Below are 22,470 nucleotides of genomic sequence, written 5' to 3'. Positions count from 1 at the left end.
TGATAGTGTATCACCAGATGTTTGGGTCCATATCCACTATACTCAACATCAACAATCCATCTCTGAGCCTTGTGGAGTTTGGGTTAGCCTGGCTAAGCAATGGAAACAGTGTTGCGTTGGAGGACTTGGATAAGTTCTTTGCAAAGCAGGATAAAGACAGTTGGATCAAACTTCAGGAACCTGCTGTCTTCCGAGCTCTTTTCCATTACTTTCGTAATCGGCAGCCAACAGGCTTTGATGAGTTTTGTCAGCAGCAGCTTGTGACAGTGGGTCTTGAGTTTGATAGGCTGGCGGGGATTATGGTGGCTGACGCATTGGACGGAAAGGCTCCTGTAGACTTTGTTTCTTGCTTTCTTCGGAATCGCAGTGTGGAACTGCAGAACAGCACTTTTCAAGTTCCCGCAATATATTTTGAGAAGGCAAAGGTGGTGAAAGCACGCGTTGAAACAGAAGTTGTGACAAAGATGTGCGGTAAAAGTCACACCCATGGTGCCGACTGCTATACACTTGAGAAGTATCTCAACGACGTTGAAGGGCAGGCTGACTCATTTCCAACGGTTCTCTGGACTGGTGATGGTGGCTGGGATGGCTTTCGTCCCGACGCATTATTTTTTCTCACCAATGATTATGAGTCGAAGCGGCAGCTCATGCCTTGCTTGTTACAGATGAAATCCAGGACTGATACAACTCCTCAAGGTGAAATTTCAAGTGCTCTCGATTTGATGAATTGTAGGACAAAAGAAGATGAAGGTTTAAACAGGCTTATAAATCTTGCTTCAGAGAATGGACTGCTGCGACTGGCAGTTTTGCCTCATACGGAGCAGGATCTAGAACAGTTTGGTTTCAACTATTTTACCAGTCAACGCCCTAGTGGTGCGCCACAGAAACAGCAAAAAGTTGAGGGGACCATACAGCCATTATGTGGAGTGATTGGTGGCAATAACGTGTCTTTGTATCTAAAAGAGTGGTTGACTGATTCGGTCTGGGTTCTCAAAGCTAATGTATAAAAAATCTGAAAGTTCGTATCGAGAACCTGTAAGTTTGCATTGTGAACCTGTTTAGCACAAGGAATACGAAAGAATTAAACTAGCAACGCTTAGTTTCTCCCAGCGTTTTCAAGAAAAGCGAAAAACAATAGCTGACATTATCGCTGCTCCTTTGAGAAGGCCCCTTGATCTTCCGTTCTGATGAAGAAGAAACGAAAAAAAAAGGAGAGAGAACGCACGATTTCGTGGAATTGAGCTAGCAAATCCACTTCTCACCCCTGACTTGTTTCAGTGCCGCCACCCTCGAGTTCTCTCTAGCGATTCCTTTCTAGAAATTCTATCCTTCCATGTCGCCAGAGCCTTCTTCTTAGCCTCTACTCTCACATTCTCAGCAACGATCACTATATTCTCTAACGAGTTCTTGCCACTAGAAAACCACCCCCTTGTACTGTGAATGTAGCGCTTGCTGCTAGCCCTGTGCTCTAGAGATCCATCCCTGACTCTCTCTATCATCGTTATCTTTCCCAAAGAGATGACAGCTCTGCTACCCCTGTGCTCTAGAGATCCATCCCGGACTCTCTCTACCATCATGGAATCCATCGTCTTCTTCCTGGGATGGAGCAGCCACTGGACGATCTGGCTCCTCCTCCGCGCGGATAATCTCGTCCAGGAATTCGTGGAGCTGATCTTGGAGGCGAACCTGGTAGAGCCTGGGTGTGATCGTCGGCGGCGGCTTCTTCTACCTGGCGCTAGATTCTAGGCCTAGCAGCGGATGGAGTGAGCGAGCTATAGTCCACGACGCCACTTCTCTTCCTCCTCCACTTCGTTCGATTGTTGCATCGATCGCTTTCTCATCTCCAAAACCCTAGGAAGAATGCGTTCACCTCTCTGGATCCAGCAATGCGCGGCCGATCTAGACGAGCTAGCTCCGCTCCTCCAGCGCTCCAAGATCGCATCGATCGATCGATCGTCTCGCTAGGGTAAAGAATGGTGGATGGAAATATTTCGAGGGTTGTTGGTGTTTGAAAGAGTCAGGATGGGCGAGGCGCTACTGTCGACCCTTCCCGCTGGAGGAGATCACTGTGCGGCTTCTTCTGCCAGGGCGGGCACTGGATTCGCGACCGTGGCAGCGTCATGGCGCCGGCGACGAGACAATCCCAGGTTTTCTAGCTTCTCGAGTTCCAGGGGAAGATCTGGAAGACGTCTCGTGGTTACATTCTCTAGCAATTCGGAGCCGCAAGGAAAGAATGATAGCCTCCAGCTCTATGGACAGATCGAGAAGTATGCTGGTGAAAGAATTTCGATGAATTGCCTCGTTTTCATGCTTGTTCTTCTTTCTTTCCAGGGTTTTTGTGGACTCTGCGATGAAAGCACAAGGAACTCTTGGACGCTGGCAAGAAATCCAAGTAAGCTCTATCTGTGTTTTTTTCTTTCGCGGAGAGAGCACTGGTGATTTTGTTTTCCTTCTCCAGGGAGCATGGATTCTAAGACCGAGCAAAGGAGATCCTGTTGGAGTTGTCCATTTTGTGGGTGGTGTTTTCGTTGGAGCTGCTCCACAGATCACGTATCGCTTGTTTCTGGAACGCCTTGCAGAGAGGTGAGATTTTCGTATTGATTTAACTCTCCACATTTTTCTTTTCCATGCAGAGGATTCTTGATCATAGCAACGCCATTCGCGAGTGGCTTCGACCACTTGAAGATCGCTGACGAGACGCAGTTTAAGTTTGATCGCTGCATAAGAGCCTTGAAAGAGCAATCTGTAAGTTTGGTTCTTTTTAGTGTAACGCATCTTACAAGCTGCTTGTTTGTGTTATCAGTTGGAATCACTGCCTAGCTTTGGTGTCGGGCATTCTCTAGGAGCACTGGTACATCTTCTTATTGGTTGTATTCCATCGACCCGACCCTCTTGAAGGTTCTGTGTTCACTCTGGTCTATGTCACAGGAGCCCGTTATGCAGTGGAACGGGCAGGCAACGTTCTGATGTCTTTCAACAACAAGGTGTGTATTCTTCTCGTTTCAAAAGCATAATTAACATCCCAGCACTGTTCAGGGGGCCAAGCAAGCAATTCCTTTGTTCTCACCGGTTGCAGTTCCAATGGCTCAAAACCTCGGGCCCCTCCTCACACAAATCAGCAACTCTCCCACTGTTCGCTTCGGGGTAACCGTTCTACATTTCATGCAATCGCTGTGTTTTTAAGCATTTGCTTCTCATAGGCAGAAATGGCAAAGAGGCAACTCGAAACTCTCAGTCCGCCACTCGTGAAGCAGATCCTTCCTCTTGTCGAGCAGCTTCCCTCCTTGTACATGGAGCTGGCAAACGGTAAAGAAGACTTCACTCCAACCGTAGAAGATGCAACTAGATTGGTACAAAACTCTTTTTTTATTTTGTGTGTGTGTGTGTGTGTGTGTGTTTCTCGTGCTTTTGCTGAAACGCTTGAGCTAATGTTTGTGTCAATTGTCCAGATAAGATCCTACTATGGCATCAGACGTAATCTACTGGTGCGTTTCAAGGACGATGTGATCGACGAAACTCCAGAGCTGGCCAAGATCTTGAGCTCGAGCTCTGCTGTGAGCATGAACCTCGACTTGTCAGTGAGGACGTTATCTGGAGATCACGCCAGGCCTCTCCAGCAGGTGATACTTCTCTCTAAGAAAACACTCCAGTTCTTGCAAAGTTTCTGATAGTTTAACAGGTATTCCCCGAGGTTCCTGGCGTGATGGCTGACGCTGTGACGCGAGGGAGCGATTTGCTAGCATCGCTAGCAGTGGGCACTCTTTTCGAAGGGGTGGCCAAAGAGGTTGGGCAGACTTTTGGATCTGATCCAGCGTCTCAGCGGCTTCGCCAGCAGCTTCTGGAAGATATCGAAAACTTGGTGGAGGAAATCGCAGCATGGATGCTATTGTCGATACAAAGCCGTGCTGAGTAACGAATATCTGTATGTAAGTGTGACCCTGCATGGTTGACAAAACAACTATAGGAAATATACTAATCTTTAGATTTTGAATGGTTGTGAAAATTGTGCAGACAAAAAAAGGCATCTCATAGATGCTGATAAGTTTTGAAACGAACAAGAGAGTGAACCCACAGACCATAGAATATTCTTGGAATGTTCCTGTAGTTTGTGTCATTCTCCCCTCTCTCGTGACTCACCCATGTATAGTAGCATTGAGAAGTTAAGCAAGCCTTATATGAAGGGAGTCCAAGGTAATATACCCATGGAGAAAAAGTGCAAACAGGAACACTAACATTGCGACAAATAACCATAAAATAAAAAAAGTAATATGGCTTTTTTACATGACAATACAGTCATGGAAAATATGAATGACTTAAACAATATAGCAATATGGCTATAAAACTTAATTTTCCCCTTTCTCAAGAATGTCATCTAAATCATAACCAAAACTTAGAAACACTCTCTTTATATATAGAATAATCATTCCATTGAACTAACAATTTTTTAATTGTTTTTTAGTGTGTTTTCACCAATCTTTGAGCAAGAATATTGGTTGGCCCAACTTTCTCAGTATCAATCTTTAAGACATAGATGATGGATTGATCCACGACATCACTAGAGTGGAAACATGCTTTAAGCATGCTCACATGAAATATTAGATGAATTTTTGAACTAATTGGCAAGTCCAAAGTGTATGCAATATTTCCCACATGTTTGTTCAAAGCCCACAATACTGTGGAGACAACTTAGCACTACCACCTCCTTTTAGAAACTGTTATGCATTTCACAGCTTAAAGAAAACTTTATCACCAACTTTGTACTTTTGATAATAATAATACTCATCAACTAATCTTTTGTCTTAATCTTGAGTTTGCCTCATGTTTAACTTTGCCAACTCAAACTTGTCTTGCATATCCTCTAGGAAATCACAAGCATAAGATACCCAAACCAAAGTCAAACCTAAACTTATGGGAGACCTAAGCTCATAACCATATATCGCCATAAATAGAAATATGCCAATAGCCAATTGATAAACACTATTGTGAGCAAATTAAAGCAAAGGCAAGTACTTCTCCCATACTCCCTGTTAAGTCAAATCACACACAAAAGACTTTAATATATCTTCCAACAGCTGATTCATGCACTTTGTTTACCTATTTGATTGTGGATGCTCACCATTACTTATACTCAGCTTGCTTCTCAATGATTATTTGCCAAAACTTGGATGTGAATTTGGGATCTTGATCACTCACAATATCACCGGGCAAACTAGTCTACAAACAACTAAGCAAGTTTAAAAGTTTTTATTGTCGTCTTCATGAGAAAGAAGTGAGCCATCTTCGTTAAACGATTCACAACAACCCAAATAGCATCAATTCCTTGAAAAATCTTGGGCAAATTAGTGATGTTATCCCATTTATTTTCAAGTACACATAAAGGATGATAAAGGTTAGTGAGTTTTTGATGAACATGCTTTTTCACTAACATATATGTTCTTAATACCCCTAAATGCCCAGTATTTGGCACATCATGACATTTAACTAAAATTTATTTGATAAATTTGTCAACACAAAACCACCACATGTCCCTTCTTCACTAAGATTCCATTTTGTATCTCGAATGACATAAACTTTTCACCCTTCAAATCTGTAAAAGCATCCCTCAACAAAACCTTCATGCGAATATTAATGATAAAGGAGTCAAAGTCAACAAACTCCTTAAACTCATCCAAAAGATTGCCGAATAGCTTTATAAATGAAATATAATTTACCATCTTGGATAATGCATCAACCATCTTATTGTTACCTCCATGTTTGTATTGGATATTAATAAACATTTTCTATAAAAACTTTTGCCAACAAGCAAAGCAAACTCGAAGATTTGTTTGTCGACTAAAATACTAGAGAGATTGATGGTCTAAATCCACATAGAAGTTTGATCCATATAAATAATGTCACCATTCCTTCACAGTGGTGATCACAACATATAATTCCTTATCTTGAATAGGTTAATTATGCTGTGTAACATCAAACTTATGGCTCATGTACGCAAGAGGATGCCTAACTTAAGGCAATACGGTTTCAATAGCAATATCACTTGCATTTGTTTTGACCATAAGAGGCTCCATGTGAAAGATCCACCACAAGAAATACTTGAACTATATCCACAATGGATCCCACCACATTCACCTTTAGAATTCATTGACCCTTTCAAGACAATCTTTGCCTTGATGTCCAACCCTAAGGCAATGAAAATAATTGCCCTTTGCCTTATCTTTCTCCCATTGGTTTGAACAAAGCTTCTTAGCCTCAGTGCCACTCTTTGAGCCACGATAGATAATGGTTGTTTCTTCCTTGAATATGAAGCATTGGTGAGTTGGTCATTATGTTGATTACCTTGTAAACCATCTCGTTGACCAGAGTTGACTGACAGTTTAGGTGAAAAAGATTTAAGCCTTAGTGATAGCATTAGTCAATATTGCTGGAAAATCCTTCTTGACCTTCTACTATACATCTACTGAGTTTAAACCTTTGAAGAAACATTGCACCTTTAGTAGCTTATTATAAGTGCTTATGAGACCAAGGCAAAGATTATAAAATTTGTAAGCATACATATCCAAAGATAAAGTCTATTGAATCTTTAACAGCTGGTTCAAGAGATTAACCTCTTCAAACTTCTTGACAAATGAAACACAAAAAATTTCGTCAAATCATTCCAAGAAGCTGGCTTCTAATTAACTTTAATGTAATTCTTCCACCATGAAGAAACATGATTTGTAAACTTTGTCACAAAAAAATCAATTTTCACTTTATCCTCACAAGGATTGTAAGACCAACAACTTTCCCACAATTCCAACCAAGAATCAACCTCTTGACTATCACAAACATTTGGTGATGACTTCCATTCCACAATACCATAATCTTTGGTATGATTGACATGCTAATGGTAATCACAGATATAAGATTGATTCAACTCTTGAGGGTCCATGCAAAGTAAGAAATCCTTAACCTCCTTAATGTCATTTTAAACCTCAGAAATCTAACATCCTTGCTGCACAACAACATCATCAAGAGCTTCTTCCTCATTGTTATGGCCATATCACTAATGCCATACTCCTCATCAAGATCAACATTTTACTCATTTGCCATCCCTAAAAGAACATGTTTCTCTGATACGAATGAAATGAACAAGAGAGTGAACTTTAAGCCAACCTCCCAACCTTTAAGGCATTACAGCCTCATGAGAAAACTTGACACGAACCATAAGAATATTTTAAGAATATTCTATGGTCTGTGGTTTATGTGCTTCTATCCTTAAAAGTGTAGTTGTCTTTGAGGTTTTATCACAGCTATCTATAGTAGCCAGAATACGTTTTGGGACACAAAAATAACTTGATATGTCTATAAGTACAAGGCAATTTAACAAACCATTTATGGATATAATTGAACAAGTTTTGACAATGTTACCAAAAAGATTAATTTCTTACAAAAGTCTAAATACAATTTAGAATCATTCCCTAGAAGAAATATGAGACTTCTTTAGAATGCCTCTGCAATCTAAATATAATGATATTATAATGTTATTTTGCAATCTTGATGTGTTCACATAGTTAATTATTACCTCAACATTGCAAAATGTATTAGAAGCAAAGTATTAGGTATTGAAGAAAAAGTAAGTCCCTATAAGACTTACATTTTCAATTACAATATGTAAATTACAAAGTCAAACTTTAAACAACTTGGATATAGCTAAATTCTATCAAAACAACAAGTAGTAATTGTGTTTAAGAATGTAAAAACCAAGGGTTTACTCAGAAAGAAAAACCAAGCCACATACAGAAGGAATGTAATTTATATAATCACAAATAAAAAGATATAAATAATTTATATCAATATATATTTGTTAATTTTAAATTTATTGGTTATGGTTTATATGTATTGCTTAAGCAAATCTATAGTGAATATACTTAAAATATACTTAAATATTCTAGTAGATTCTACTTGAGTAACACTAATGGAATGGTTAGGACATAAGTTATATTCAAGAGCCATGACACTACGAGCTTATAAGTAGCAAGACTAACAAGTCCAAAAGATATGTGACTTAGTGGAGTTAAGAGATGGTTCTAAGGATATAAATAAAATAGATTTTAGAAAAAAATGAGTTGTGCCCAATTAAAAACTAGAGTGGCTATGAAATTTAAAAATACTCACTAAAAATAGTGAGTATCTCATTAGTGGCTGATAATGCCATATTGAAGTTAAAATATATTCACATAGAAATAACTTTTGAGAAGAATTGTGTTTAAGCTTGAATTTAATATTAGTTATTTTAATATAAGAAATGGCAAAGGATGATTTTGGTGAAAGATATAAATACAAGTGGAATATATAGTACAGACGCATAAAGCTGATGGTACAAAGATACCAAGTTTCTCATTGGAGGGTTCATTAAGTATGCCAAGGTGGTTAGTTTAGAAGATCCTTGCCAAGGGAATTCCAAAAGAAATAAGTTTGGCTAAGCTGGAAGGCATGGAACTAAAATGTTTTTAATTAAATATGAATGAAAGTGTGGAAGCATTGGCAATATGTTATAGCACAAGTTTGATACAATTAATTAGGATAGTGGAAAATAACTTCCTAAGACTTTTTATTGAGTTAAGAATGAAGTTTGATATATCTCTTGAAGGGTAAGTTACTTGCATTACAATATAGTAAATCATTGTTATAAAAGAAAACTCTCATTGCTTGAGAAGTCTACTATTAAACCATATAAACACATAAAACATCAAAATAATATATTATGAAGGCATTAGATAATGTCCAAAGGATTAAGTCCTTAAAAAATAATGAATAAGAGGTGTTATCTAAAGTTCAAGGTTGGAAAAATTAAAGATGAGGGAATTTACCTATCCAAGGTGGATAAGGCCAAAAAAGATTTTGGCATAGTTAACAATAGGCATATAAAGAACATTAATCTTGGTGTATAGGATTACAAATTGAGTCTATCTTAATTAAGAGAACCATTTTCTAAATTATTGAGTAAATTTATCCTTAAAAATATTTGCTAAAGCATGAGTAGAAAGTGCAAAATTACTCTCCTAACATGGAGGAGAATAAATAAAAGGAACATATAGAGCTAAGAGCAAGTAATAGAAAGATAGAATTGAACTATAGAAATTAAGGGATATAACCTAAGGTGGTTATATAAGTTGAGAGTGGGGAATCAAATGTATACTTGAGGGTTTTACTATTTGTAGATATGGTATTATGAAAGTCTAAAATATAAAAATGTTTATATTAAATTAGATAAGCTTGTGAAAGGAGAAGCTTTAACAAGCTAAAAGGTGGAATCCTTTTAATATTCCAAAGACAATTTTGGGTAAGCTTAAAATTAAGTACAAATGGTTTATAAGCATATGCCAAATTAAAGTAGCATAATAGAAATGTGGTTTTAAAATTTGTTATGAGGTGAAGCTATCAAAGTAGGGGAAGTAGTTATTACATGTTTAAATAAATGGTTTTGAATAAAAGTTGGGATTTGAGGATGTATATACTTATGAGTAATTATATTATACTGGCTGGATGACTTATTAAGTGGGATTGACAAGTCAAAAGAATGAGGTTGTAATTGAAGAGTTGACTTCAGAAGGGAAAGCTTGTGATGCTAAATATAAAGGTGTTCATGCATGATCATAGGTTGATCACTTAATTTGTCCAATGAAATAACTTGAAAGCTAGGAGGAACAAAATTTCTAAATCATAATCCATAAGACATATATGAAAGAGAAATTAATTGACATGGGTATAAAATTGGTATTTTATATGATACCACCTGTAAATACATATCTAGTGTTTGAAGGGCATTAAGGCATAGTGATAGTTTAGAATATGAAAACATTCATTGTACATACCATCAAGTGGAGGATGCCTCAAAGTTATAATTCAAAAGTGTGTTGGATATAAAAGTTTAGCACATTTAACTTGAATACTTTGGTATAAACTAAAGACATAATAAATAGAATGGGGACACTTAATTTTAATTGTTATAAACCCTTGGCTGAAAAGGCTAACTTCTAAAGTGTGGGAATACCCTTGGGTCATAATCAATAACTCCAAGGGTCAAGTAAATATAATATTTATTTTTGACTATGTTAAAGTATTTATATAAGATCCCAAAGTGATCCTCTAGCTAGCTAAGGATAAACTCTTTGCTACATTGAAAAACAACATTCTTAATTCAAAATAATGATTTAAACAAATGATATGATGTGTCTTGGTTAAAGTGGGCTTAAAAGTGAAATGGTCAGTCCTTTGACGTGCTATCATAACAAACAACTTTCATTATAGCATTGTTATGATCATGCATGGAAAGACAGAGTTAAATCATTCTATACAATATGAAACTCTCACCTCTCTGCCCACCGAAACTGCTAGACTTTTGCTAGTCCTTAAGGGCTCTACAAGGCGTTCCAGAAACAAGCGATACGTGATCTGTGGAGCAGCTCCAAAATGGACAACTGATCTCCTTTGCTCGGTCTCCCTGGAGAAGGAAAACAAAATCACCAGTGCTCTCTCTGTGAAAGACAAAAACACAGATAGAGCTTACTTGGATTTCTTGCCAGCGTCCAAGAGTTCCTTGTGCTTACATCGCAGAGTCCACAAAAACCCTGGAAAGAAAGAAGAACAAGCATGAAAACGACGAAATTCTTTCACCAGCATACTTCTCGATCTGTCCATAGAGCTGGAGGCTATCATTCGTTCCTTGCGGCTCCGAATTGCTAGAGAATGTAACGTCTTCCAGATCTTCCCCTGGAACTCGAGAAGCTAGAAAACCTGGGATTGTCTCGTCGCCGGCGCCATGACGCTGCCACGGTCGCGAATCCAGTGCCTGCCCTGGCAGAAGAAGCCGCGCACTCCTCCAGCAGGAAGGATCGACAATATCTTGACTCTTTCAAACACCAAAAGCCCTCGAAATATTTCCATCCTCCATGGTTTACCCTAGCGAGAAAGGGTGATCTCGATGCGATCTTGGAGCGCTGGAGGAGCGGAGCTAGCTCGTGTAGATCGGCCGCGCATTGCTGGATCCAGAGAGGTGAGCGCATTCTTCCTAGGGTTTTGGAGATGAGAAAGCGATCGATGCAAGAATCGAGCGAAGGGGAGGAGGAAGAGAAGCGGCTGCGCAGCTGCGTCGTGGATTATAGCTCTCTCACTCCATCCGCTGCTAGGCCAATCGATCACCAGGTAGAAGAAGGCGCCGCCGACGATCATCACCTCAAGTTCTACCAGGTTCGGCTCCAAGATCAGCTCCACGAATTCCTGGACAAGACAGTGGAGATTATCCGCGCGGAGGAGGAGCCAGATCGTCCAGTGGCTGCTCCATCCCAGGAAGAAGACGATGGATTCCATCTCTTTGGGAAAGCTCCGGCTGGGATAACGATGATAGAGAGAGTCAGGGATGGATCTCTAGAGCACAGGGCTAGTGGCAAACGCTACATTCACAGTACAAGGGGGTGCTTTTCTAGTGGCAAGAACTCGTTAGAGAATGTAGTGATCGATGGTGAGAGTGTGAGAGTAGAGGCTGAGAAGGCGAGAGAGAAGGCTCTGGCGGCATGGAAGGATAGAATTTCTAGAAAGGAAGAAGCCATCGCTAGAGAGAACTCGAGGGTGGCGGCACTGAAACAAGTCAGGGGTGAGAAGTGGATTTGCTAGCTCACATCCACGAAATCGTGCATTCTCTCGTTTTTCTTTTTCTCGTTTCTTCTTCATCAGAGAGAGAAGATCAAGGAGCCTTCTCAAAGGAGCAGCGATCGAGTTCACTAATGAATGTAATTGTTTTTCGCTTTTCTTGACAATCCTGGGAGAAACTAACTGGAACTTGCATAGGTTTTACTGCTGGTTTAAGTCAAAGACACGATTTTTTCTTTCTTTCTCATATTCCTTGTGCTAAACATGACACGATGCGAACTTACAGATTGTCGCTATCAAGATTTTCGCAAGTTCATCGAAGTGATGTAAGTTAGACTAAAGATCTCAGTACTTTCTTTTCCATGCATTCTAACTCAATTCTTTTTGGCCGATGTTGCAGAAGTGAGTCCTTGAGGCCTCGAGGAAACATAAGTACTTTCTTTTATTCTTCTCAGGCTCACATAAGTTCAAGTGACATCACGTCTCAAATTGTCAAAGGGAAGAAAAGAGAGAAAACTGACCTCATCCACTATGAGGTAAGGTCTTTTCCAAATTTTCGAAAACGAAATAACTGAGGTGAATTATTCAGATTTCCATTACCGCGAGTTTTGGTCCTACGCTGCATATACAGTTGACTCGTGGCTTTTGGCTAGAAACTCCCCACGACGGGACCATATAATGCTGGTCCCATCTCTACGAGAGAGCAGTCACGCACAACTTGCTTGAATGCTAAGTAGCGAGTTCCTTTCTCTGCCTTTGCACCGACTATATGTGACCAGGATTCAACACCGTTCCTCCAGAGATCAGGTATGATTCTTCGAGCTCCCGAAAGTTCCACCAAAATTTGCAATTTTCCTGGCCAGGGAGGAGTGGTCCGGGAGCTCAATGAAAAAGAAAGGAAGCAGAGAAAGGAGAAAGCTACCTAAAGGAACGGCGTTTGGCGAGAAAATGATAAGAAGCTGCTGTAAAGAGTGGGTGATGGACCACGAGCAGCAAGAAGAAACAAAGGTTCGACTTTTTTCTTTCATTTCAAAGTGCCATTGCCAAAATCCTTGATTGTTTTTCCCTCTCTCTTAACTAGGATCACGGGGATGGGCCATGCGTGTCTCTGCTTGAAAACGAAAGCAAAACGAAGGCAAGCTGGACACAAGCAAAAACTACTCTTGTTTGAGGGAAGCTGTGTACGCGGCTTTCGCGATTGGATGATCCACTGGCGGTATACTTTACTCGCTGATCTCGATCGATCGATCCATGGCAGCCTTTAAAATCCTGGCGATTGTTGCAGGGCGTCTATAAAAATCTCGTCGCGAAAAGAATGGGAGGTGTGTTTGCTGCTGCTATACTGCTGCTTGGACGTGTTTTGGATTACGACTCCTTGCGAGGAGGCATGGCCTGCCTGGCTGCTTTGTTCTGCTCCTCATAACTTACATGTTGCCAAAAACTTTCTCTATAAAATCTTTCTTCTCGGGTTTTTAAAATGGAAAGGAGATTATGAAGTCGTATTTCCTTTGTTGAAAGTTGGCGTCTTTGTCTCTCATTTGTAAATGTTGGCCACCATGAAAGAAATCTGCTGTTCTTTTAAATAATTGGAACAAGCGCAACCCATCACCACCGCTGTCTGTTTTGTGTCCGAGTTCAACTTCCCCCATGGTTGTTTTATCGTTTTTATTTTTGTGAAAGAAGAGAGAATCAGAAACGCCTCCCCGCTTTCCCAAAATGTCAATGTGCAGCAGCGATTTGTTTAGATGAATGCAGGAACAGGTGACTTTTCTAGTGATGCGCAATTTGTCAGACACACGTCAACTTTGCCCCCTTATGAAAAAAAAAATTCGGACAGCGGATCTGTGTGCATGGAAAAGTTGACGCAGCAGATCCGAGACTACATTTTGTAAATTGCCTATTGAAATTCTGCCACCTAGTTTATTAGAGTAATCAAAGGCAGATTAAGCAGTGACTGATCTCAACCAAATCTTCATTGCAAAACGGTTCTTGTCGTGGATTGCAAACGTTCACCAAAAAAACTAAAAGGACCCAAGAGTGTGAGCAAGTGAGTTTGCATTGCATCAATATCTAAATGGTTTCATGAGTAGAGGGACCCAAGAGTGAGCGAGTGAGTTTGCATTGCATCAATATGTAAATGGTTTCGTGCCTCTGGTTGGCAAGACCCCAACAACATGTAGTCAAAAAATCATCAACCCAGCACAAGTGGTGTTTAGAAAAACATTATGAATGCTCCAAGCGTGAACAAGTATGGAATCTGCATTTTATGTGTGCTGGACTTTCACACTTCCAAGCATTCCAATCTTTGAGTTTGATGTTTCAAGGGCTTCCCAAATGCAAAATGCATGGCTTGTTTTTTCAATCTTTTTCACAGATACGAAGAATTGCAGGATCTTACAGTGTTCTTGACTAATCTTACTTAATCATGGAGAATCTTCATCTATAGGAGAAGGTGGCATTTGGGATTACGTTAATCAATCCCAGGATTTTGCGTGGCTGGGTGGAACACTTGTATGTAAACAAGACTCAGAGGCGATGAAGCACGGAAGCACCATCGAATCGAACTTTTGGCTCGCGCGCCAACCAACCAGCAACAAGCAAGTTTGAAATGATCCAACTGATCCAAATCTCACCCGTGGGGACTTTTAAAGTTTAATGTTCTCACAACAAAGCCGGGCCAAGTTGACTGGATCACGATTGCTTGCGTCCGCCGTGCAACGGAAAGCGCTAAAAATTACATTTGGCATGACAGGACCAAAGAGAAAAGAGAAAACTATGAAGATTTCAAGACAGATTTGGAGATTTTGTCACAAGATCATCGCCACCTTTGTGTTTGCTTGATCTTTGGTGTGTATAGTTTATTGGAAAGATTTAGCGCTGCGTGAAAGGTTGCTTTCCTGAGTCGTCCTCCTCGCACGTATATTAGGGCAAGATGAAAGCGTACTTCCAAGCTATAGCCGTGGTGTTTTCATTGAATCTCTATGATACAAGGACAATGCATGAATGGGAGTGGCTCCTTTCGAAAGTTACACTTAATATTCCATACAATCAATAACCACGGCGCCACGTAACCCTAATATTCCCTCGAAATTTAGTAAGCCCTTTACTTTGGCGGGAGATTAGTTACCACGCGTCGCTGTTACGGCGGCTGGCGGCCTGGCACTGGAGAATTTACCGGACGGATGAGGTGAAAAGTGAAAGACCTCGAGCCCCGTGGCCAGGTTACTTCGTGTTTTAACCGTGCCGGGAGATGGATCGTTTGGCGGCCATAGCGTGCTGAGAGTAAATACTGGCACGGGAAGGCGGCCGGCAGGCCACCATCACAGGTAAAGGGGAAAGGTCAACCAACCGGAGTACGTTTCCAGATAAACGTCCGTACTAGCGCCCCTCACGCGTGAAGGGCGGTAAAGGTTTAGTTTATCTGCGCCAAATTTCACGTGGACGGCCAGGATTGATTGTCTCCGTCCGTTTTGGTTTTGACCCTTTTACTACGATCCCCCAAATCGCAGCCGTCCACGTCATGGGGTAGTCTCGGTTTGCGCATCTCCACCGTTGGAGCAAATTCCTTTTGTGGAACCTCCTTTATAAAAGCCAACCTAGCTAGTTAGTCCTTGTTCTTGGAGCGATACTAGGAAATTTTCCCAAATTCTCTTCCTTTCTGGATTGGATGAATCGATGCGTCGACATGGAGGATCCCTCCTCCTCCTTCGCCAGCGTCACGGCCTATCTCTCCGCGATCTCCAAGACGCATTCGCGGCTCAAGCAGCGAATGGCCGCGTCGTGGACGCCGAGCGAGGAGATGAACGAGGTGCGATCGCGATCCGGCGCCGAAATGCGGCGCAAGCTCAAGTGGTATGATCTAATCGCGATGGGAATGGGAGGGATGCTGGGGGCGGGGATCTTCGTCACGACCGGCACCGCCGCCAAGAGCTTCGCCGGCCCATCGATAGTGCTGGCATACATTGTGGCTGGCATCTCGGCGCTCCTCTCGGCCTTCTGCTACACCGAATTCGCGGTGGAAATGCCCGTCGCTGGAGGCGCGTTTAGCTACTTGCGCATCACATTTGGTAAGAACTCCAAGAACTCCTCTCCTTTCCTTTATTTTTTCTTGTTTTGCTTTCTTTTTGTGTGCTTGCGTTGCTCCAAGTTGTGTTGTGAGTGATCCTTTGAGCCAGGGAGTGTGGATTGAATTGGAACTCTGCTTCTTTTCCTTGTGTTCTGCTCGAGCTGCTGATTTTTTCTTGTGGTTTTTGATGGTTAAGTTGTGAGTGATCCTTTTGAGCCAGGGATTGAATTGTGATCTTTGTTTACTTTCTTTGTTTTGTTTCTTGCTCAAAGGAGAAAGGGATTGTCGATGGTCTTTGTTTCGTTCTTGCTCGAGCTGATTTTGGAATTCTTTTCCTTGTGATCTTCGATGGTTTGTGGATTGAATTGTGGCCTTTGTTTCTTTTCTTTGTTTCGAGCTGAGGTTGGATTTTTTTTCTTCGATTTTCTTAGGGGAATTCGCTGCGTTTTTCACTGGTGCCAACCTCCTCATGGAGTACGTTTTGTCCAACGCTGCCGTGGCCAGGAGCTTCACTGCGTACTTTTCAGCCATCTTTGGAGTGGCCGCTTGGAGAATTGAGGTGACAGCAATCCATTCCAAATACAACATGCTGGATTTCCCGGCCGTGGCTCTGCTCATCATAATCACAATATTCTTGTGCTACAGGTATGAGAAATCCATCAAAATTCTTCTCTTGCCTGGTTTGCTGCTTTTGGTGTTCATTTTTTTTTGGAGTTTCTTTTTCCCTGGTGGGATCCTTTTGCATAGTTTCTGTTTATTGATGCCTCGATGATTGCTCCTGGTTCTTAGTTTCTACAGGCCCCCCAAAGTTTATGGTCGTTCTTATCTCGAGAGAATTCGATGCGTGTGCCGGATCCGATCGATTAAAACCGCTGGCCTGTGTGGTGTCTTTAGTGTTTTTGGTTGCTACTGCACAGAGTCCCATGAATTTATCGTCGCTCTCAAGTGGATAGGGTCACCAGTCTTGATCCTCGAAATGGTTTCGTGGTCAATTGTTTTGGCTGGAAATTGTTGCGAACTTCGTCTTTATTTTGTTATGCGAGGCTTTGGAATGCGAGCAGTCGCGCGACTTTCTTGAGCTTGCTTGTGCTTGTTTTTGTATCCGGGAAGATTTGACTATAATGTTTTTATATCCTTTGTTCTGCAGCACCAAAGACAGCTCCATTTTTAACATGGTGATGACAGTAGCCCATGTTTTGTTCATATTGTTCATCATTGTGGCCGGATTTGTCAAGGGAGACGTGAAGAACTTCACAACACCCGGACACCCGAGCAGCGAAGGTGGATTCTTCCCTTACGGAGTCAGGGGAGTGCTAAATGGTGCCGCGATTGTTTACTTCAGTTATATCGGCTACGACGCAGTTTCAACTTTGGCGGAAGAGGTTGAAGAGCCTGTGAAGAAGAACATACCAATTGGTGTCTCCGGCTCGGTCGCTATCGTTTCAGTCTTATACTGCCTCATGGCTGCCTCCATGAGTATGCTCGTCCCTTACGATATGGTAAGCTTTTCTATATGGTTTTGGGTGTGTTCTGATATTGTATCCTCTTGTGGTGATTCACAGATTGACGCGGATGCCTCCTATCCGATGGCTTTCAGGAAAGTTGGCTGGGATTGGGCTGCGAAGATAGTCTCGGTTGGTGCAAGCTTGGGGATTTTTACGTCCCTGCTTGTTGCTATGCTTGGACAGGCGCGATACTTGTGCGTGATAGGAAGGTCCAACGTTATCCCTTACTGGTTTGCGAAGGTAAATCCTTCTACAGGGACTCCAATCAATGCGACAGTTTTCTTAGGTGAGCACTACGCGTCTTTCTTTATAGTTCTCCAGGCTTGCGAATTTAATACTTTTGTTTCGATGTCCAGGCGTTGTAACTTCTGCGATATCTCTGTTCACCGATCTAGAGATCCTACTCAACATGATTTCTATCGGGACGCTCTTCGTCTTCTACATGGTCGCCAACGCTCTCATCTTCCGGAGGCACGTCGTGAGGAAGATCTCCAGCCCCTGGCCGACGCTCGTCTTCCTCGCCCTCTTCTCCGGCTCCGCCATCGGCTTCGTCACCTTTTGGAACTTGAACCGCAACGACCTCTGGTGGGGGCTCGTCTTCTTCGGCGTCTTGTGCGTGCTTCTCACTATGATCTTTTGGTGGAAAGTCCCGCAAGCTCACAAGCCGGCTGACTGGGGTGCTCCGCTCATGCCGTGGTTAGCCGCCGTCTCCATCTTCCTCAACGTGTTCTTGCTTGGCTCGGTGGACTGGCAGTCTTACAGGAGGTTTGGGCTCTGGTCGATAGTGGTGGTGATTTTCTACGTGGTTTACAGCGTTCATGCGAGCTTCGACGCAGAATCCAACCGCAGCAGGCTACTACTGGCAGGCAAAGCAGGGGATTTAGAGCTCCAGGATCATCACCATCAGCAGCAAGCTGTAAAGTCGAAGCTCCAGTTGGTGCATGGCGAGCAGCAACAGGTTGTTCTTCAAGTCTGTCCGGGGGATCAGAGCTAGAAGTAACTGCGATGACTATGACTTGGGAGGTACTAGAAACTTTACACCGTACTCGGGATTGGCGAGGGAAGCTGGGCCAGGGCCTTGAAGATTCACAGGCAGGAGGAGACAACCAAACAGACAGGACAGTGACTCACACACTCGGTTGATTGATTGATGGATACGGTATCACTTCCACATCTGGCCAGAGGAGGAAGATCACGACTGCGAGAAGATCGTTCGTGGTGGTCGACGAAGGAAAGCTTTGTAGCATATTTACAGTGGTGGTGGTATAGGATTACTTAGGCAAATTCTTACGACAAAAGGAAGGGAGAAATCTCCGCTGAAAGAAAAATCCTCCAGGGAAATCGAGCTCCTGGCTGTACTATAAAAACGTCATTCGCTGTTAACTTAGTTTGTTCCATCTCTCTCCGTGCCGTGCCGTGCTTTAGAAAGGATTAGAATTTCGAGGGAACAAGTCACCTCGATGAGCACTATTAATTCGTCTTGTCTACGCAGCCTTGGAGAGAGAAAGAAAACAACATCAAGGAAGCATGGCCCAATCAATCAATCAGTCCATCAATCAAACAGCAACAACCAGCAACACCAAGAACCGAGAAGCCCAAAAAGAAAAGAGAGAAAAGACAAACAGTGAAAGAATCCATGATTTCTATGTGCTGGGGTGTGGTCTGGTGGGCATGGCATAAATGGGGCGCATCCAAAGGAAACAAGAGGAGGGAAGTGCAAATCAATCGAAATCGATCGGCAGAAGCATATAATTGTACAAAGACAGGCGAAAGTATTATGAAGATCCAGAGGTTCTGGAATGGAAATTGACCACATAACATGCGACACAGCAGAGGACCTCTGCTGGAATGCCAGAAATTTTTGCGAGCGCTGATGGAACAAAAAGTGACAATTTTCCAGATATTGTGCCAGATTGCAAAAACCAAAAAAACAGAGTGCTCTGTTTTTATGTTCAAATTTCACAATTTTCAGTGCTAGTGTAAGTCTGGAATGATCCTGAAATCAGCAAGATCTCGTTCAGATTCAAGTTGAAGCTATCAATCAGAGGTGCTGTACAAAGTGCAATAGCTCTTGGTGGTGGAAGGGCAAAATGTAAAGTGTGCCACTTTTTCCTCTGCTGTTTCTTTGCTGGATCGAATATAAGTGATTGAGAAACTGCCTCAATCAGGCGATCATATTCTCCATCCAGAGGAGTTAGTAGATAGAGAAAAAGAGAATAGAGTTGAAAAGAATCCATTCATTCTTTCTCCAGTCAAGAAACAACAAACTCCAGATGACAAAGTACCAAAAGCCCAAACAAAAAAGAAGCTCCCCTCAGAGCATAGCCCACCCTTTGTTTCTTGTTTCTTTCTGTTGAAGGAGATAAATTCAAAGGAAAAGAGAGAGAGAGAGCCTTGAAGATTTTGATGATTCTCTCATTGGGACCAAGCTAAAATAGCTTGTTTTCTTGCTTGGTGGAGGGAATATCTCTATGCTTCTACTCAGTGTGTACCATTTAAATAACATGACAAGAAGATAACGCTCTCCCCTCATGAGTCATGTCCAAACTCATCAGCATTATTCCACTCCACACCACTTTTACCACTTTCACCACCTGAAAGGATCCACCACCATCATGTTTGCACTGATTTTCCAGCCCAAGTACGAAGGAAAAAACATAGAAAAGAAAATAAAAAGCTGATAGCTAGCCATTCATAGAGTCCGGTCTTGCTCTTAGCTTGGAAAGTTTTTCATCATGCTTCCGGGAAAAAATGGGAGTGTGGAATTTCTCCTCAATAATTAGCTTGGCATCTGTTTAATGGAAGACAGATCTTCGCTCTCACTCATCCAACCTTGATGAAGCGAATAAAGCTCATTCAATTCGAGAGAATCGGCCGCCACCATTCGCGATTTCTCTATAATTTTAGGATTAGTATAGGAAATGATGAAGAGACACAATCAAGAGGCACCTTAAACAGGGTTCTTACATGAACTTGTTGGAAACTTCAGTCCTGAGATGCGTTTTTTCCTGCAACTACTCATTAGCTAATCGCCATGACAATGTGTTCTTCTCTTTTTTTTGCGTACCAGTCGCGCGAGCGCACCCAGATTAAAGCTTCATGGGCCATACAAGCTCTCCTGTGATAGAGATCGACTTAAACAACAGCTCTGGATGGTCCTCCAATCGTGTAGACTTTGTTGCTTCTAGCTCCTTGAGCAAACCACAAACAATCTGGTCGATTTTTTTTACAGGAAAAACGTTAAGTCTTTGCCGCACGGAAGAGAAGAATAATGCTTATAAAAGAGTGATACCTTTCGAGCATAGCCACCGAAAGCAATGCCCGCAATGCCAGCAATCATAGACTCATTGCCTGTGTAGAGTATAATAGTAAAACCAACCGACCAAGTAGTGAAAGACAAACCATTGTTTACAAGTCCATCGAGCTCTAAAGCCTCTCTGGTGTGTGAATTTGTCCCACCAGCAAGCTGTAAGAAACCTGTAGCAAATAAGACAAAAAGGAAAGATGATAACAGTGTTGGTGGTCTAAGTGAAAAGATCGGCAAATACCTGGGGGACGATCCAAAGCCGCTAAAACTCTTCCACCCAGGATTACCGCAGCTCGAGTAGCACCCTTGCCGATATCACCACTCATTGGACGTCCATCCAGCTAAAGAATCATATATAGCATCGTTGAAATCAAAACGAAAACAATACCTGCCAGAGGTTTGCACATTTGACATATGGTTTCATGCTCTCGTACATTGACGTCATGGAAGAGATCATTGAATCGCCCAAGTCAGGAACGCTTACCTGCAAACGAGTGAAGAAATGCATGAAAGAAAGCAAGTGCTTACCGCCACAAGCTTTAGATGATCGAAAGAACTGCCGAGGTTTGTCACCAGCTGATGAAAAGCCTCCAAACGTCTAGAAGTTTAGCACTAGTGACTTTAGATGACACTAATTGGAATAGAAAACGCTACCCTTGTCCGGTGTGAATCTCCACAGCATCAACTTCGTCTAAGCACAGTAACTCTGAGACCTTCTCAAGGTTTCGTACGTAAGTTACAGCTTCTGGATCCAATGTTCTTGTTAGCATTCCTACAAAAATGGAATAGAAAGAACTTACGAATGTTTCGTATGGGACAGACTGGAATGCAACGACCACAGCCATAGCAGCGTTCCGGAATAACTCCACTTGATTCTGGATAGCTGACAGAAATAGCTGAAGCAGGACATACACGCTCGCAGGGACGCGGACAGTCAGAAGGACAAAGCCTTGGATTGAATTCTGTCCAAAACCAGCTGAAAATCAAAAGATTTCTTCACAAAAACTTAGAACTCCCGAGAGCATACCAGCTTTGCGAAAATGAGGATCCTCGTCATCGTTTATGCTGACCATGAGCCACGGATCACGCAAACTATATCCAAAGTCCAGAGCGATTTCCTTGGCCGCACGAACACCATCACTGACTGCCGTCACTACTGCTCCATCAGCAGCGCAATCGATGCAGTCCACTGCAAGGAAATAAGCAAAGAGTTTGCTTATTTTCTTCAAAGACAAACTTACCACCAGCAAGAGCATAAATGAGTGATAGATTTCTTACTTCTGCAATGTCCTGGAAAGATGCGAGAAATTAAAAAGGGAGTTGCCACTAGATCAAAATGAACCATACATTGTGTGATCACACAAGGAAGAAATGAAACGAGAAATCTTGCAAATGAGGCAAACCAGCAGTGAGACGCACCTCAAAGCTTGCTCCGCAAATCAATTTCACCCAGCGCCCGGACTGGAGCGCCGCCAATGGCGACTGTTTGTAGCATTCCAGCTTGCTGAGAATCCGGTGTAGCGATTGCTCGCAGTCCAATGCTGTCGTCGAAGAGAACGGAGATTGATTGGATAGGTTCTCACCGCGAATCGGGCAAACCCTGCCGTGCGCCAGGAACACACAACTGAGCGCCATAAAAGAATATCCGGTGTCCAATCACCGACCGTCCATTTCTAGGTCTAAAAGCTTGGACGGTCCGATTGGTGCTTAGAATATGCTTAACGGGGAAATAAATTAATATATAATATATGTTATTAACATTTTTCACTCTATCTAAATTATGTTATGTTTTTTAGTGAAGTATTTTTAATTCAACTTAATTCTAATTATGGATATTTATTCAATTAAGGTTTATATTCGTTATTGGCCATTAAAAGAAATCAAGATTTTATGTGTAAACATTAAGAAAATGTTAGAAAAGGGTGTTATTTGAAAGTTGTAGAGTCCTTACAGGTGTATTAAAC

The 22,470-nt window shown here is 42.0% G+C and overlaps 4 protein-coding genes across 8 annotated transcripts in view; 3 read left to right on the top strand and 1 right to left on the bottom strand.

The window, feature by feature from the left end:
- Positions 1 to 3,991, top strand: part of LOC9642429 — a 61,727-nt gene extending 57,736 nt beyond the window's left edge. Inside the window, exons 1-10 of one of the 2 annotated variants that reach the window (XM_024678458.1) lie at positions 1,001 to 2,267; positions 2,332 to 2,392; positions 2,459 to 2,583; positions 2,634 to 2,745; positions 2,804 to 2,867; positions 2,929 to 2,984; positions 3,037 to 3,144; positions 3,201 to 3,350; positions 3,450 to 3,620; positions 3,680 to 3,991. In XM_024678458.1, the coding sequence (XP_024534226.1) occupies positions 1,981 to 2,267; positions 2,332 to 2,392; positions 2,459 to 2,583; positions 2,634 to 2,745; positions 2,804 to 2,867; positions 2,929 to 2,984; positions 3,037 to 3,144; positions 3,201 to 3,350; positions 3,450 to 3,620; positions 3,680 to 3,913 (1,368 nt within the window). In that variant the 5' untranslated portion in view covers positions 1,001 to 1,980 and the 3' untranslated portion in view covers positions 3,914 to 3,991. Of the gene's footprint in view, positions 1 to 1,000; positions 2,268 to 2,331; positions 2,393 to 2,458; positions 2,584 to 2,633; positions 2,746 to 2,803; positions 2,868 to 2,928; positions 2,985 to 3,036; positions 3,145 to 3,200; positions 3,351 to 3,449; positions 3,621 to 3,679 lie in introns of those variants that run through there. The other variant, XM_024678459.1, reaches the window with a different exon arrangement.
- Positions 3,992 to 10,964: 6,973 nt separating this feature from the next.
- LOC112347557 lies at positions 10,965 to 13,130 on the top strand. 2 transcript variants are annotated; one of them, XM_024678636.1, is made up of 2 exons: positions 10,965 to 11,551; positions 12,879 to 13,130. In XM_024678636.1, the coding sequence occupies exons 1-2, from the start codon at positions 11,065 to 11,067 to the stop codon at positions 13,049 to 13,051; spliced, it is 660 nt and encodes a 219-aa protein (XP_024534404.1). In that variant the 5' UTR covers positions 10,965 to 11,064; the 3' UTR covers positions 13,052 to 13,130. The 2 variants fall into 2 exon arrangements, with proteins under 2 accessions (XP_024534404.1, XP_024534405.1); XM_024678637.1 differs by having other exon boundaries at positions 10,965 to 11,556; positions 12,884 to 13,130.
- Positions 13,131 to 15,250: 2,120 nt separating this feature from the next.
- LOC9641920 (cationic amino acid transporter 6, chloroplastic) lies at positions 15,251 to 18,602 on the top strand. Its single transcript, XM_002973603.2, has 5 exons — positions 15,251 to 15,695; positions 16,126 to 16,339; positions 16,842 to 17,193; positions 17,257 to 17,485; positions 17,556 to 18,602. The coding sequence occupies exons 1-5, from the start codon at positions 15,296 to 15,298 to the stop codon at positions 18,191 to 18,193; spliced, it is 1,833 nt and encodes a 610-aa protein (XP_002973649.2). The 5' UTR covers positions 15,251 to 15,295; the 3' UTR covers positions 18,194 to 18,602.
- A 1,279-nt stretch (positions 18,603 to 19,881) lies between these two features.
- On the bottom strand, positions 19,882 to 22,161 carry LOC9642427. Of its 3 annotated transcripts, none has more exons than XR_002992786.1 (13): positions 21,926 to 22,161; positions 21,748 to 21,796; positions 21,534 to 21,695; positions 21,307 to 21,468; positions 21,161 to 21,251; positions 21,035 to 21,104; positions 20,895 to 20,990; positions 20,748 to 20,847; positions 20,602 to 20,676; positions 20,492 to 20,550; positions 20,267 to 20,411; positions 20,149 to 20,207; positions 19,882 to 20,094 (listed from the first exon to the last, which is right to left on the bottom strand). XR_002992786.1 is itself a non-coding variant. In XM_024678539.1 (11 exons), exons 1-11 carry the CDS (start codon positions 22,139 to 22,141, stop codon positions 20,289 to 20,291), a joined length of 1,203 nt encoding a protein of 400 aa, XP_024534307.1. In that variant the 5' UTR covers positions 22,142 to 22,161; the 3' UTR covers positions 20,266 to 20,288. The 3 variants fall into 3 exon arrangements, 1 of the variants encoding a protein (XP_024534307.1); XR_002992787.1 differs by having other exon boundaries at positions 20,167 to 20,207; XM_024678539.1 differs by lacking the exons at positions 19,882 to 20,094; positions 20,149 to 20,207 and having other exon boundaries at positions 20,266 to 20,411.
- Between the last annotated feature and the right edge of the window lie 309 nt (positions 22,162 to 22,470).

Source organism: Selaginella moellendorffii, unplaced genomic scaffold (assembly GCF_000143415.4).
Source record: "Selaginella moellendorffii unplaced genomic scaffold, v1.0 SELMOscaffold_22, whole genome shotgun sequence".
In the NCBI taxonomy this organism is placed as follows: domain Eukaryota; kingdom Viridiplantae; phylum Streptophyta; class Lycopodiopsida; order Selaginellales; family Selaginellaceae; genus Selaginella; species Selaginella moellendorffii.
Note: the sequence above shows the minus strand (reverse complement) of the source record. Positions and strands in the feature narration are given on the sequence as shown.